Consider the following 17,109-nt stretch of genomic DNA (forward strand, 5'->3'; position numbering starts at 1 on the left):
AAAGTGGAATGGGCAGATAAGAAAAATCTGTTCCAACAGTCACGAAGTCAGCTGAAGGAAACTCTATGGAGCCCTTAGAGCTTGATCAGACATCAAAAAAGCCAAGGCCATTCGCTGCAACCTGGGTCATCACCAGTTATCTTAACTTTTGTCCTGCCACTGGACTTCAATGACTCAGGAAGACAGGGTGAGGATGATGACTCTGTACAACTCCAACTCATTTAAATCTAATTTACACACAAATCAAGACATCATCTATGACGCCATTAGCCTTCCTCAAAAATAAAAATAAATATTTATTACAGATATGTACATAAAGTCCATACCCAGTAACTATTTACTGGAAGAATTTAAAAAAAAAAAAAAAAGCACTTTTTACTTATATTTAAAGTGAAGTCAGACAGCAGATGGAAGCTTTCACTTTCTATTCCCTGAAGACTCTATGAAAGGGATAGCAAAATAAAGTCCTAAAAAGTTCTAAAAGTGTCAATTCAAAACTGCTTTGTATTTCATGTCTATTTACCTATGTTTAATTCAAGCAAAATTTGTACTGAAATCAAAGAATATTGTTTAGAAAGAGAAAGCATTTAACCTATAAATAGCTGAAGGGCAAAAATAGTTGAAAGAATATATTTATTGTACAGAAAAATCACTCATTTCAGTCTGTTCTATTTTTAGTTCAATATACTAGGACATATATAAGAAAAAAATTAAATTTATTCTGTCTGGCACTTGGCTAATGGTGTGGAAAAATAAATTTTCAGGAGAGTAACAAATTTCTCCACTGGAGGACAAACCCATAGTCGAAGAAGCAGAAACTACTTTGATATTTTTCAAATCTTCCAAATTGTTGCCTGTATTTGTTGGAAGGTAAGAAAACTTTCACTTTAATCAAGTCAGTGAACCCAAACACTCCCTTTCTGCCTTCATTTTTAGTATATTTAGGTATATATATAAAACAGATACAGAGTGGGGAGGGGGAAAGAAATTATTTGTTGGAAAAAACAGAAAAGGCCACATGTGGAAGGAGCTGCTTGAGATAATTCTGAAGAAAACTAAAGATGCTGAGATGGAGATGAGGAGGAAATAAATTCCAGGCATGGGGAACAGTAAGTGAAAATCACAGAAGTAAATGATGGAATGTCATCATATGAGGATCAGAAAAGGAGGGCATATTGGTTGGATTTTAGTGTACGTCAAAGGAAATAATGTTTAACTGTGACTGAGGCCAAGTTGAAAAAGGGATCTAAATGCCATATAGAGGCATTTATATTTGATTCTAAAGGCAGTAGGGAGTCACAGGAGTTTACTGAGTAGGAGAGTGATATAGGGCTTTTTGAATAGTAGGAAGATTAATCTGGCAGCTATGTGAAGGATAGAATGGAGAAGGGAGAGATTTGATTCAGGAAGACAAATTAAGGACAGTTGTGTCCCAGGAAAAATCTGATGAGGGCCTGAACTACAGTGGTGGCAGTATGACAGGAGTATAGAAGACTGTCATGAGAGATGTTGTGGATATAGATATGAGAAGACTTGGCAAGTCAGTAGATATATTGGGTTAATAAGAGGGGAAAAACTAAGGATGACTCTAAGCCTGTAAATCTGAGTGACTGAACGATTGGCATCCTTGATGGCCCTCACAAAAAAAAATACATTAGTTCAGAGATGTGGTAAGTTGGGGGTGGGGGAGTAAGGAGGGAGAAAAATATAATTAGTTCAAATATGCTAAATTTTAAACACTGCCAGGGCATTCAGACTGAAATGTCCAGTAGGCAGTTGGTAATGTATGACTGGAGCTCAGGGAAGAGAAAAATCACTTATTTGGTTCTGAATATTACACTCTGTATTTGCATTTACATTTCTATTCATACATTTAGTTTCCCCAACTGGAACGCAAACTCCTTGATGTTAGGAACCACACTCTTCTAAATTCCAAGAACCAATGTTTTGCACCAATTAGTTACTAAATAAGAACATATTCATGATTATAATTATCACATTTGTTGAATGCTTAAATAATGATAAATATATGGATTTATAGAAGGTAATTGTGGTGGTATATATTAAATATTGCAGAGAATTAGTTCTTATGCTTAGTAAACTTATATTTTTATATTATGAAGGAGGGATAATTCTCAGCTAGCTGTTATATTTTAAACATTAGAGTAAGAAGAATTTTGAGACGAAAGATAATAATTTTCTAAGAGAGCTACTTCATTATTTTTTCAGGGGCAATTATAATATAAGAAAAAGAACCTCATTCTTCTCCCAGTCAAGCTAACTCAGTGTATCAGAAAGTTAGCAGAAATTAATATCTGTGCAGAAACCTATAAGGAATTATAAATTGCAAATATGTTAAACCTTATCTGTTCTTTTCTTCTCTCTTAAGGGGATAAAGTCTAACTAATTTAATTTTTTTTCACATTTGCAAATTTTATAATAGACTGAAATCCTGAGGGAATCAACAACAGATGGATGACTGTCATTCTAATTTCAGCTACCTGAGGGTTTGGAAAGTTGTCATTTTTTAAAAGATAATCAATTTCTCATTTTAGAAAACTTGGAAAATATTGAATCTATATAATCAGGTTTTCTTTTGAAACACCTTTCATATTTAAAAAATAGCATTTTTTGTATATCCACAGTAAAGAGATAATTTATAATAGCAAACTGTTGTCCCATGGGCAAAAAAAAAGTGATAAATCATGAAGATATCTAAACCCTTGGGCTAACAGCAATAACAGCATCAACTTCAGCATATCACCAAATTAAATATTAAAGATCAATCATCAGAAGGCCATTTTATTTTTCCTATAATCTCAACTGTAGTGAGTAGCTTATCAGTTATAGCCTTTAAGGACTTTTAATTCACATTCATTCTAAATACATGCCCAGAGAACAAGCTGAAAGCTAACATCTGAGATATCATTTGGCATGACTTAGAAATGATGCAAGAGGGCAGAAAACACAAGAATGTTCACTAAGTAATCTGTCTTGTTCAGTATTTAGAAAACCTGCATCTTGCAACATTAATTATTTTCTACATTGAAAAAAATTCAACAATGTATCAAAGGATAGAAATTCTCATTAGTCAACATTAATAGAAAAATATGACTTCTACTCGGTGTAGTTCACAACTCATCGTTGCCCATGTCTTCCTCCCTTGAATCTTCCAAAAAGTATCTACTCAATGCATATATGTTTTTCATTTCTTGCATACCAGTGCTATTCTGTGGGAAAATTAATTCTTCGTCAGGGGAATCTTCATGAAAGTGGATTTTTACTTGGCTTTTAAGACGGGTTTAATTTTACTAGGTGGAGATAAAAGGAAGGGGATGGAGGGGATTGCATAAACAGTATTAATGAATTGATCATACAATTTAAAAAATGTATAAGTCTGGTAAATTAATAAGCAAAAATATTTTTAAAATTGTAAAATAACATAACTAAAAATTTAAAAGTAGATAATAAGTAAAACAAAGGGTTATGAAGACTAATAAACCCTGGAAAATATTAACTAAAATTAAAAAAATGAAGAAGAGAAAACAAATTATTAAAATCTAAAATAAAAAATTTACAATGGTGAGGAAATAAAGAAACTTATTAGAAAATGATATCAGATTATATGGCAACAAAACAATAAACTTTTAAAAAAGTATTAGTTACTACTAAAAAATTAAATGCTAAAATGTGCTCAACAGGAAAGGGATAACCTAAATAAAATGCTCACAGAATGAGAAACTGAGCAAGGAAAATATAAAATTTCAAGAGAAAATTTAAAATGAGTGAAAACAACAACAATAACCAGGCTTGATGGATTTACAGGCGATTTTATCAAATATATAAAAGCACAAATAATTTTATGAGGAAGTTTCTAAAATTCAGAGAATGGAGTCTTTATTCATTAAGAATAGTTAAGAAGATGGGGCCACAAATTGGCAGAAAACAGGTTTAGATAAGAATACACATCATTACTAGAAGAATTTAAAAAGAGATGAATGATTCAAATATCAAAAGTGACCACCAAAAAAACAAAGCAGAGAATATAAAGTTATATCATGCTTATGCATATATATAAGATATGACTTTGTAACTAGATGAGGGAAAGAGGAAATTATAAAAGAAAAATAATAGTGGGGTGGAGCAAAGATGGTGGGAGTGGGTAGAGCCAAGATGTCAGGTAAATGGGATAGGCAGAGCCAAGATAGTGGAGTAAAAGCAGGGACTCTTTAAGCTCTCTCCCAAATCCCTCCAAAAATGACTAAACAAATTCTAGAGCAGCAGAACCCACAAAAAGACAGAATGGAACAAATTTCTAGCCCAAGACAACTTGGATGGTGGATAGGAAAGGCCTTTTGTGCCAAGCGGGGAGAGGAGCATAGTACAATTTTGGCCATACCAACACAGATCAGCACTAGCAAACCTGGAGCAGGTAACAGGGACTGAATCACTGGCAGCTGAGGTGTTTCCATGTATCTCGACCCACAAATACCAAAGACAACTTGGAAGGTCAGTAGAAAAGGTCTGTCAGACCTGGGTGAAAAAGCAAAGCAGACCAGCCCCACATTATGAGAAGCAACATCTGTGGCTGCTTCCAAAGTTCTCAGCACACAGATGGTAAGGGGATCAAACAACTGATCAGAAGAAGATTGCAAGGATTTCCTTGCTGGCACTGAGGCAGGATTCTTTTTCTTTGCCCATACTTGGATCTGGGTCATGGTTCTGGGTGGCAGTCCTGGGGCAAAAGAGAGCACTGGCAAAGCAGAGATTGTGGCAGCAGTGGAGAGGGAACCCTCCTCACATTTCCAGGACAGAAAAGAGAGCTTGTGGGTCACTCACTAACCAGAGCACAGGCCAGAAGAAAAGTAAACACCTCTCCTTAGATCATACCACCTTAAAAGAACTGAAAACTTCTAGGTCCCTGGAAGGATTTCTGAAAACTATCATAAACTCCATAAAGCTTGGGATAGTATGTTCTCCCCACTGGAAGCAGAGCCCTACCTTAAAAAAAAGGAGTTAAAAAGTCAAGTAACTGGCCAGGAAAATGAGCAAAGAGCAGAAAAAACTCAGACTATAAAATCTTACTTTGGTGATAAGAAAGATCAAAATAAACACTCAGAAAAAGACAGCAAAGTCAAAACTGCTACATCCAAAGCCTTCAAGAAAAATATGAAATGGTCATAGGATATGGAAGAGCTCAAAAGGATTCTGAAAATCAAGTAAGAGAAGCAGAAGAAAAACTGGACAGAGAAATAAGAGTGATGCAAGAAAATCATGAAAAATGAATCAACAGCTTGCTAAAGGAGAACCAAAAAAATAGTAAAGAAAATAATATCTTAAAAAATAGACTAACCCAAATGACAAAACAGGTACAAAAAGCCAATGAAGAGAAAAATGCCTTAAAAAGCAAAATTGGCCGAATGAAAAAGGAGGTTCAAAAGTTCACTGAAGAAAATAATTCTTTAAATATTAGAATGGAGCAAATGGAAGCTAATGGTTTTAAGAGAAACCAAGAAATTATAAAACAAAAGAATGAAAAATATAGAAGACAATGTGAACTATCTCACTGAAAAAACTAACCTAGAAAATTGATCCAGTAGGAATAACAAAAATTACTGGACTACCTGAAAGCCATGATAAAAAAAAAAAAAAAAAAAAAAAGAGCCCAGATACCACCTTTCAAGAAATTATCAAGGAAAACTACCCTGATATCCTAGAATCAGAGGATAAAATAGAAACTCAAAGTATCCTCTGATTGCTTCCTGAAAGAGGTCCCAAAAGGAAAACTAAGAATATTATAAGCAAACTCCAGAGTTCTCAGGTCAAGGAGAAAATATTGCAAGCAGACAGAAAGAAACAATTCAAGTACTGTGGAACCACAATCAGGATAACATAAGACTTAGCAGATTCCACATTAACGGATCAGAGGCTTGGAATGATATTCTGGAGGTCAATGGAACTAGGATTAAAACCAAGAAATCATTTACTTACCCAGCAAAACTGAGTATAATTAATGAGCATGGATGACATTTAATGACATAGAGGAATTTAAAGCATTCTTGAGAAGCCAGAGTTAAATAGAAAAATTGACTTTCAAACACAAGATATTTGTAAATCAAGAGACATTTCTCATTTTAATTAGAGGGAAAATATATATATATCAAGGCATGATATCTCAAAAATAAAATTAAAGGGTGAGAGAAAGGAATATACTGGAAGGAGAAAGGCAGAAGCAGAATGGGGTAAATTATCTCACATTAAAGAGGGAAGCAAAGAGGTGGGGAGGTGAGATAGAATGAGGGAAACTTACTCTCATCAGAATTGGCTTAAGAAGGGAATAACATACACACTCAATTAAGGCATGGAAATCTATCTTATCCTACAGGAAAGTAAGGGGGACAGGGATAAAGGGAGGGTAATAGAAAGGGCAGGACAGACTGAAGGAGGAGGAAATCAGAAGCAAATACTTTTGACAGGGTCAAAGAAGAGAATAGAATAAATAGGGTAGGGGGGGACAGGATGGAGGGAAACACAGTTAGTCTTTCACAACATGACTATTATGGAAGTTTTTTGCATGACTACACATATACAACCTATATCAAATTGCTTGCCCTCTCAAGGAGGGTGGGTGGGGAGGGAGGAAGGGAGAGGAACTCAAAGTTTTGAAAAAGGAATGTTAAAAATTGTATTTACATGCAACTGAGAAATAAGATACACAGGCAATGGGGTATAGAAACCTAGCTTACTCCACAGAAAAACAGAAGTTGAAGGGGATAAAACAAGGGGCTGGGGGTGATAGAAGGAAGGGTAAATTGAGGGAAGGGGTAATTAGAATGAACACTGTCATGAGGTGGGAGGAGGGGAGCAATGGGGAGAAAATTTGAAACTCAAAATCTTGTAGAAGTGAATGTTGAAGGCTAAAATAAATGAATAAATTGAAAAAGATATACATCTGATTATGTAAAATTTTAAAAAGCACACACAAAAGCATAAATGGAAGAAGAAATACATGCCTATATATAATAAGTAATTAAAAATCTTTGCATTAAAAATCTGATATGTGACATCTAAATTGATTGGAAATGTTAAATTTAACCTCATTTCCTAGTAGAGGATAAATGATAGAAATATTTTTTTAATTCAAATTATTACCAGTCCTTTTAAAAATCAGAAAAAGGTAGCTCAGTGGCACAGTGGTTAAAGTGCTAGACTTTGAGTGAGGAAGACTTGAGTTAAAATCCAGACTCAGGCACTTCCTGGCTGTCTAACCCTAAGCAAGCCACTTAATCTCTGTTTGCTTCAGTTTCTGGATCTGTAAAATGCAGATAATAAGAGCCCCTACGTTCCAGGCTTGTAAAAATAAAATGAGATAATATTTGTAAAGTGCTTTGTAAAAATTAAAGTGCTACATAAATGCTAGCTAACGTTACTATTATTATTTGCCTGGAGTCAAAAAGGACCTGAACTAAAATCTGGCCATAGGCTCTTACCACCTGTGTGATCCTGAGCAACCTTATTTAATCTGCCTGCTTTAGTTTCTATAAAATGGGAATTAAAAATAGCCCTTACTTCCCAGGGTTTTGGGCAATGGACCAAGTGAGAAAATATTTGTAAGGCATTTAGCACAGTGCCTAGGCACATAGTAAACACTTAAATGCTGGTTCTCTTCTCTTCCCTATAAAAATGCAGAGTGAAACAGCATAGAGGTTATAACCTCAAACCTATAAAACTAAGAGTTAATGGTCAAAGGTGGTAAAAATAAACAGAATGACTTGAAGATTATTAATGAACCTGTTCCATTCTTACACATCCTTTCTGCTTTCTTTTCAACTTCCTCAGAATCTAATGTCCATAAAAAAATAATCAAAAAAAGTAAAGGAGAAAAATAAAATTTAAAAAGCAGTTTATTTTGCTACTGGTTAGATGCTTTGGTAAGATTTTTAGTGAAGAAGGATATTTTAAAAATCCAACTAAAATAAGGTTTCAAATTCAATTTTCAATGTTATCTCTAAATGGAAGCACTGAACTAGAGAGAGGGCTGACTGTAGAGTAAGGACTGCCTCTGACACATATTGACTGTATGGCCAGGCAACTCATTTAACCTCTCAGTGCCTTCAGCATTTCTGTAAGATTAATTTGTAAAATAGTTGTGAGTCTGCTAGTTAGAGTTTACTCACTGGGAACTCCTTACATCAATGAATTCAAAGGTCCAGCCTACCATTTGAAATTTATAGTTCCTATATGCAAAATATGACCTGCATCTCTACACTTCATACCTTTCTCAAAATTAAAAAATATTACTGTTCTCATTAAATTGTATACATAAATGTTTACATTATGAAAATGGAGGTTGAATGTGTACCTTTATATTCAACAGTGGGAAAGTAGCAGTCAGATGGGTTTTCAGTAAGATCCAAAACAAACTTTTCAAGTAATTCTGCCAAAACTATAATAAACAAGAAAACCATTAAGATGTTAGAATCACGAATGAAGCAGGGCAATGCATCAGTAAATTACAAACATAGGCAACAACAGTAATTTGAACTGCTGTAGAGTTAGATTATGAGAGGTAGAATTAAAAACACACTGTTTTAGAATTCATAACAACATTTCAGATTTAAATTAAATTTTAATAGCTTTACTGAGAATCCATTCAATGTAAAATTTCTGAGAAGGAATCGTGTCATTTTTATATTCTCCAAGGGTTGCTGAGAATTTGAATTCTCAATAATTTAAATTATTTCAATATAAGAAAATATATAATAATATCAAATTTATTTGCATATTTGATAATTTAAAAATTCCTTTAATGGTGCATTTGATTATACTAAAACAAAAACAGCAAAAGATCCTATTTTGATTGCCATAATATTTCAAAATGGATGTCCTATATGACATCTCAAATTCAACATGTACAAAACAGAATTTAGTATCTTTCCCCAAAATCTATTCCTCTAAATTTCCTTATTTCAATGAAGGACACCATCCTTCCAGCGTCCCAAGCTTACAGTCTTAACATTATGCTCATATCTTCACTCCCTTTTTAACCACATGTTAATTAGCTGTCAAATACTGTCATTTCTACCTCCACAAAATTTCTTGGCTCCTTCTTACCATTTACAGGCACTACCTTTTTTAAAACCTTCATCAATCCCTATTGCCACAATTATCTTCCTACTCCACACATCTTCTATGCTGCTGCCATATTCCTAAAATCCAGAACTGACAACATTACAAGCATTTTCTCAACTCCAATGACTATGTTCCCTTTTCCCCCTACAAATACACTGACTCTACGATAAAATAAAAACTCAAGTTTTTCATTTAAAGCCCTTTATAACCTGGCTTTTCCCAAACCTTACCCTTCCTTCTAAGCTACTAGTGCCCCTCCTGTCAAAGCCACCTTAATGAATCAATATATATTTATTCTGTACCTACTACTAGGCACAGTTGTAGGTGCCTGAGATACTAGTTCAAAGTATGAAGCAACCCCTACTCTCAAAAACCTTACATTCTAGTGCGGGGAGGAAAAAAGTACATGTATATAAATACACAAATAAACAAACACATATGTAAATGTGTATTCAGAATAAGTAAAAAGAATAAGTACAAATAAATACAAGCAATTAAATACAAGGTAGTTTGGGAGGGAGGGAACTAAAAGTTGGGGACATTAGGAAAGGATCATGTAGGAAGTGATGTTTGAATGGCCGACTGAAGTAAGAGAGATTCTGTGAGGCATGGGTAAGGAGGAAATGCAGTCTAAGCAAGTGTAGCTGCCAGTGAGAAGACATGGGCATGGAGGAATGGGGTGCTGTTTGTGAGGAACAGTCAGAAGAACATTTAGCCGGTTCACAAAGTATGGAAGGAAAAGAGTTATCAAATGAGGCTGAAAAGTTAGGCTGGGGCAAGTCTGTGATAAGTTTTAAAACCTGAACAGAGGAGTTTATATTTAATCTAGAAACTGTAGGAAACCACTGAAACTAACTGTAGGAGACTAACCTGGTCAGATTTGTGCTTAAGGAAAATCATTTTAGCAGCAGTGTAGAGCATTGATATCAAACTCAAATGGAAAGGGATCCCTGTGCTCTTTACACTGGCTTAGAAAACCACTATATTTTGTTGTATTCGTATATATTTTATTAAGTATTTCCCAATTACATTTTAACCTAGTCTGGGTCACCCTTGGGAGTTCTGCAGGTTGCAGTGAGTTTGACACCTCCGGAGTACAGTGGGGATAGGGTGGGGAAAGGCTTGTGACATGGAGATCAATGTGATAATCTAAGTGAAAGGTGGTGAGGGCCTGAACTGAGATGACCAGATGTGAGAAATGGTGTACAGATAAAAACAGCAATATCTGCCAAATAATTAGATATGTGCATTAAGGGAATATAAAAAGTTGAGGTAAGATCAAGCTTATAAAACTAGAAGAGTGGAAGAATAGTAATGTGTGACAGCAGAAGAAAAATTTGGAAGAGAGATGAGATTGGGGTTAAAGACAGTAAGTTCTGTTTTGGACATTTTGAGCTTGAAATGCCTAGAAGATATCCAGCATGAAATGTAAAACAGGCAATTGCTAATGTGGGACTGAAGCTTAAGAGAGAGGGAGTCAGGATATTGATCTTTGAATCATCAGCATAGCAATGATAATTAAGCTCAAGAGACCTCAGCATGGTCACCATGAGAGAAGATGTGTAGAGATAGAAGAGGGGTTCAGGACATAGGCTTGGAGTAATACTTAGAGTTGGAGTATTGATATAGATTATATAAAACTACTGAACAACAAAACTAGCCAACAAAGAGAACTTAAGAGTATTCAGTCATGCAGGAGGAGTACTAGAAGAATGCAGTATCACAAAGATCCAAAGAGGAGAGTATCCAGGAAAAGAAGTTAACCTTTCAATGTTAGAAACTGGGAGAAAGAAGAAAGGAGTAGGAGATGATGCCAAGAGGTTTGAGATGAAAAGAAGTGCAGGGAGTTTAGGTAAGTGAGGGTATTGAGTGGAAGGTATGGAGAAAAGACAGAATGTAATAGCTTCTGTGGTAAATGAGAAAAGGAAATCAATTAGAGAGGAACAAAAGGATTGTCTTGTTACAATGATGGCCATTTAAAAAAAATCATTTGTCTTATTTTTAATCATGTTGGGGTAAGAGTAAATGAAGTGGGTGCCAGAAAAGATTAGTGGAGGCCAGTAGGCATGGTACATCGGGAGGATGTATTGTATTTTTTTCCCTAGGAGTCTTACTTTATTATGGAATGTGGCACAATGAGATGGAAAAAATAAGGATGCCTGTGGTGGTCCTGGGCCTTATCATATTCTGGAACCAATACTAGAATTAGGAAAATCTTAAAGATGAAAACTGTAGTCTTATTCAGCCTTTCACTTAGCCCATCTGAACTGCACCAAATGAATGCAAACTTAAGTTCTCATTTCAAGGGAAAAGGAAATAGTGATTGGAAGTGATTATACTTATACTTAATCAAAAAGCATTTATTAAGCACTTAATATATTCCTGTGTTTAAGGAACTCACATTCCTTCTGGGATGAGAAAATATACACATATAAATGACTAGAATGTCATATGTAAGGAAAAGTAAGAAGGCTAATTTTGTTGGAGTGCAGAAAGAAGAGAAGAAATACAAGGTGCTGGGGATGGAAGCTCAATTCCAGGTGGACAGTCTCGGGCGGGTAAAGGTGGGAACTTCTAAATCTTAGAGTTCTCACGAGACCCCCAGGAAACGACTGGGAATCGAGGTGAACCGAGCTATCTCGTGTATTTCTGCCTCTTCCCGTGAGAAACGTGATGGGAGAGAGCTCTCCCTGCCCTCGAGATTGTCCCGGATCTGGGCACACTATTGTTATCTAACAGCACAGTATTCAGATGCAAACTATGCTGCTGGAGAGTTTAAGTAGGATCAGGAAAGCCTGAAAGCTCTCTTGGGCAGAGGGGCGCGGAGCGGACAGGACACAAGGCTCCGCTTTTCCTCTCTCCTCTCTCCCCTCTTCCTCTCTCCCCACTTACACTTCTACTTCCAATCTCTTATTGTAAGATCTTTGCCTCCTTGGGAGATTTTTCGCTCCCTCCTAAGGAAGAATTCCCCTGCACTTGTAACTAGACCCTGAAATAAAGCTCAACCCTTGTTCGACTCTGGAACGTCCTTTCTCTCATATGAGCATCCGGTTTGGCCAACCGAAGACCTCCGATAGAGGTAAGGGAAGACTCGGGTAGCCCTCAGGCCTCTAGGCCTGGCAACAAGGAGCCCCAAAAGTCAATTCAGTTTAAGCTTTAATAGCTGTAAAATGTTTTAAATGCCAAAAAAGAAGTTTGCATTTGATGCTAGTGGAGATGATGCTAGGGAGACACTAGAGTTCATTGGGAATGAGATGAAAGTAGTTATTAAAAAAGCATTTCAAGTAACACTTTGGCAGCTATGTAGATGATAGACTGAAAAACTAGGAGAGTTGAGGCAGGGAGGGACTATAGCAAAGTCTTGGTGCCGAGGGCCTGCAGAAAGGTGATGGTAGTATGAGTAGAGAGGAGACAGAAGTGAAAGATGTTGTGGAGCCAGAATCAACAAGACTCAGCAATACAATGGAGTTATTGTTTTTTCAGTCTGACTCTTTGTGACCTCATTTGGGGTTTTCTCAGCGAAGATACTGAAGTGGTTTGCCATTTCCTTCTCCAGTTCATTTTGCAGATGAGGAAACTGAAGTGAAGAGGGTGAAGTGATTTACCCAAGGTTACACAGCTGATGAATGTCTGAGGCCAGATTTGGACTTAGGAAGATGAGACTTCCTGACTCCAGGTCCAATACATTGCATCAAATAGTTGACCATAAAGAGAAATAAGGAAGTTTTCAAACGATCTGAGTTCAGGGAAAAATCAGTTCCGTTTTGGGCATGATGAGTTTAAAATGATCATAGGACATCTAGTTCAAGGATTCTAATGGGCAGTTGGAGATGCAGGACTAAAGCTCAAGAGAGAGATGAGGATCAGAAATATAGATCTGGGAGATGTCTACAGAGTGATAACAGTTAAATCCATGGAAGGTCTACCTTCACTAAGAATCAGGATAAAGACAGAAAGGCTCAAGATAGAATCATGTAGTTTACCCACAGTCAGGGGATGAAATTTAGATGAACCAAAAAAAGAGGCTGAGGAGTAATCAAACAGGTAAGGGGAGCATCAAAAGAATTTAGTGTCATGAAAATCCAGAGGAGAGCGTACACAGGAAGGAAAAGGGGTCAATAGTTTCAAATATTTAGAGGTCAAGAAGGATGAAGATTTGAGAACATATTTTTGGATACAATCAATCTGAAATTTCCTTTGCTGACCTATACATATGTGTTTTCTAAAAAAAGTACTTTTTCTTTAGTATTTTTTCTTTTCTTCCATAGGTTTAGGGGTAGTGGGAGGGCGAGAAAATAAGTGCTTATTAATTGAAAACAAAACAATTTTAAAAGCAGAAAAGGTCATTGGATCTGGAAATTAAGAAATAATTCTTAACTTTGAAGAGAGCAATTAAAGTTGAGTAGTGAGGTTAGAAGCTAGAATGAGAAAAGAATTGGAAAAGTAGATTTAGAAACAAGGAGTATATTAATAGGAATGTATGTGTAGAGATCATATCAGACTGAATGTCATCTTGGGGAGGGAGGGAGAAAAATTAAAACTTATGGAAGTGAATGTTGAAAATCAAAATTTAATCAATTAACTAATTGAAAAATAAATAAATAGAAAAAATAAGGAGTACAGTCGCTTTTTCTAAAGGTTTGGCTATGAATTGAAGGAGAAATATAAGATAATAGGTTGAGGTGAAGGCAAGATGAAGAGATGCTTTTGTAAGGAACTTATAGGCAGCAGGGAAGGAATCAATATACAAGGAGACAGAGAAGAAGAATAATTACTGTGTATATGTGTGTATATTTGTGCACACAGACACAGACACACACACACAGACACACACACACACACAACTTTATCTCTCTGACCTTCATCTTTAATATGAGGCAGGTGGATTCAAAGGTCACTTCTAGTTCTAAGTCTATGATTCTATGATGTTAGCATATTCTTTTACATACTAAGCTGAAATCTCTAAGTCTCCTTGTAGCTTCCATGTTTTTGTCTTTGCCCTCTGCGTCATTTTGCAAACTTCAAAGCACTGCATAAATGTTAGCTATTATTAAAAATAATACTTTCCTAAGATAAATCTTAACTTTAGTATTTATTTCCTTTTACATGGTATAGTGAAAAAAAATGCAGATTTGAAGTCAGAAGACCTGGGTTCCTCCAAGGGGATTGGACCCCTTTGGTTCCCTTCTAACTCTAGAGCTATGACCCTATGATCTTAATTTAAAAATATCTATTCAATTAATTAAAAGGATAAACTATAAGAGGTAAAATTTCCCATTTGTAGTCTTTTTATTCTTGTTGGGCAGAAAGAAACCTGGAGATCCCATGTTTACTGTTTTTGAATACATATGAATACAGGAATATTATAAATGTTTCTTTATTTTTTTATTATATAACCCTACAGTACAATGACTACTGAAATGGACAACTAAAAAAATATATTTACATTACTTGATAAACTGTTGCTTAAAAAACTGTACTATGGCACTTACAATTACTTTGTTGGCAGTAAATAATTAAAATACATCATTTACATTTATACTTTTCAGAGGATAATATAGTAATTATGTTGTTTTAATATGTCACTTATCCTCTATTAATGCAAATTTTTGGAAATTCCATGAAAAAAATTCTAACATTTTGCTTTGAATTTTATTCCCATCTTTTAATTACTTAACAGATAATATACAAACTAAAATCCATAAGGCATGAATGTTGACATTTAGAAGTTCTTTTACATTATAGCCTCTAGAAAACAAGCATTCCATTATTGACAGCAAAACTCATTTTCCTAAATGTCTTTCTACTTTTACCATAAGCAAATATCCACTGAAAAAGTTATTTCAATGAATGACTACTCTAGAAAATATACTGTATTCAAATAAATTGGTTTGTCATTTTAGAAATTATATTACTATTTGCTCTACATAGTAAATTATCATTTCTTAAAAACAAAATTCACTTTACTGATACTGAGGTTCACAGGTTATATGAAATCAGAGTACCAATATTTCTTTTGTGTTCACTAATATTCGATAAATGTATGAAATTTTGAGGACTGTAGAAATCTATGTATCATTTGTATACAGTCTTCTAAAATGAACTAAAAAGTTTTTCTCATTTTCTTTCATGATTCTAGTGGGGAAACTGGAGTCTTTCTTGAACCCCATCATAAAGCCCACAAAAATATGCAGCTTGGGAACCATCAACATACAAACTTATTTAATACTCAACTTCAGCTGTGAGTCTTTTCCATCCAACCTAACAGTGGTGCTACAGAAGTAAAGAATAATGAGAACATACAGGAGAAATGGGGACACTGGAGTGGATATTGTCCTTCAGATGTTGTTAAATCAGATTTTCTCTGAAACAATGGTAACTGAAATGAACTAAGCACTCAAAGACTTAGGCCACCAATTTTATCCTACTGTTTAAAAACAATCTTTTCAAAGGGTTTTCAAGACTACAATCTCAAATATAAAGTGAATAGTATAACAGTAATGTACTACAACTTCCACTAGCCTTATTTTCTAAAAAAGAAAAATTTTGTTTGAACCCAGTTCAAAGGAGTTTAGTAACTGAAAAACCCTAAGACCATAACATAAGGTATTATATCCTATAAAGTATAAGCCCAGTGAAAACTGTTACGTGAGAGTTCAATGAATTTATATATCCATGTATTTTTCCAAACTGATTCATTAAATCATCTCCTTTTACTGGAGAATGTCTTTGGTATAGTACACTAACTTTAAGTGTTGTTTTATTATTGATTTTAATTTCATAAACTGTTAGCCTTAAGCAGTATACTTACTTATATTTGCTTATCTGGAAATTTCTGCTCATATATGCCAGACAATGATATTTTTCATCATTTTTGAGCACAGACAAGCACATACATTTTAATATGTGGTAAGAAACTGAGAAATGCAAAATTAGGACAAAAAGACATGTTACCCTAAAATAATATAAATGTAAGTAGATATAAAGTGTGCATATAGTAATGAAGAGTTATGAGAAAGAGTTCATCCCTGAGATCCGAAAACGTGCTGAATCACTTCAGGCAAGTCTATTTTTTTAAAAAATAGACTGAAAGGCTTTGATCATTATTAGGGATCAGGTGGGCAGTTTTGCAGCTAGAAAATTATTCCCTGGTTGCCCTCTGAACCAAGTTCCAATTCTCTTGGCCTGGTACAAGGCATGCTGTGAGCATCCAATAAATGCCCCTTTACTGGACTTATTCATTAGAACTTTCAGCAGTAGATTAAAGTAATATGACTAATGGCAGTGCCTGAGTTTCATAAACTTTTAGAAAAATCTCCACAATAATCAGATCTGTTTTGTCGGGATGATATTAAATTAACTCTGAACAATGCTAACCAAAAATTTAGTTTTCTTCCATTTTCTCAAGCTGGCACATACTGGGACTTTGTTTTCATATATTAAAACCTGAACATACATAGTAAATCTATGAAGTTAAAATAGATGTTTATGTATTCATTTGAAATACACTGTGTGGTCTGGAGCAGAAAACAAGAAGTCAATATCTAAATAAAACAATAAAAACTAATTTGTTGTAGTGTAACCAAAGAGTTGCTGGAACCAGGCAACTTCCAGCTTTCTGGTTTCTATTTATAACATGACACTTTATGTACATTTCAATAAATTTGGGAGTATCTCAGAGAGTGAACTTTCTACTTAATTTTATTTGTTATCCAGATGTCAATGAGATTCATGAGGTTTTTCTAGACAACTCAAGTTCTCCTGACAGTCATTACAAGCTTATCCATTCTACTACACCCAGCTGGTCAAATTCTCCTAAAACTCACCAGCTCCACTGATGGTACTTGGTTTGGTCTTCATAGTTTGGCAAAACTGTACTCGGCATTTCTCTATCCATTCAGCTTGTTTATCAGAAATGCTGATAGGTGATAAAAGTTTCCTCATATCATTATCTAAGTAAGAAGAAAGATATCATGG

General features: G+C 35.0%; 1 protein-coding gene and 1 long non-coding RNA gene across 12 annotated transcripts in view; one reads left to right on the forward strand and one right to left on the reverse strand.

Moving 5' to 3' along the window:
• LOC140526723 (uncharacterized) overlaps positions 1 to 16,805 on the forward strand; it is a 38,793-nt gene extending 21,988 nt beyond the window's left edge. Inside the window, exons 3-4 of the long non-coding RNA XR_011974494.1 lie at positions 765 to 870; positions 15,272 to 16,805. This is a non-coding gene — a long non-coding RNA (uncharacterized lncRNA). The remainder of the gene's footprint in view (positions 1 to 764; positions 871 to 15,271) is intronic.
• Positions 1 to 17,109, reverse strand: part of TBC1D32 (TBC1 domain family member 32) — a 230,718-nt gene that overhangs the window by 79,181 nt on the left and 134,428 nt on the right. For all 11 annotated transcript variants that reach the window (XR_011974491.1, XR_011974492.1, XR_011974493.1 and 8 more), the window contains 2 exons: positions 16,959 to 17,084; positions 8,363 to 8,446 (listed from right to left, as the gene is read on the reverse strand). Coding sequence is in view for 8 of the 11 variants with exons in the window: in XM_072643167.1 (XP_072499268.1) it covers positions 8,363 to 8,446; positions 16,959 to 17,084 (210 nt within the window). In the remaining 3 variants the exon portion in view is untranslated. The remainder of the gene's footprint in view (positions 1 to 8,362; positions 8,447 to 16,958; positions 17,085 to 17,109) is intronic.

The sequence above is a fragment of the Notamacropus eugenii genome, chromosome 2 (assembly GCF_028372415.1).
Source record: "Notamacropus eugenii isolate mMacEug1 chromosome 2, mMacEug1.pri_v2, whole genome shotgun sequence".
Classification (NCBI taxonomy): Eukaryota; Metazoa; Chordata; class Mammalia; order Diprotodontia; family Macropodidae; genus Notamacropus; species Notamacropus eugenii.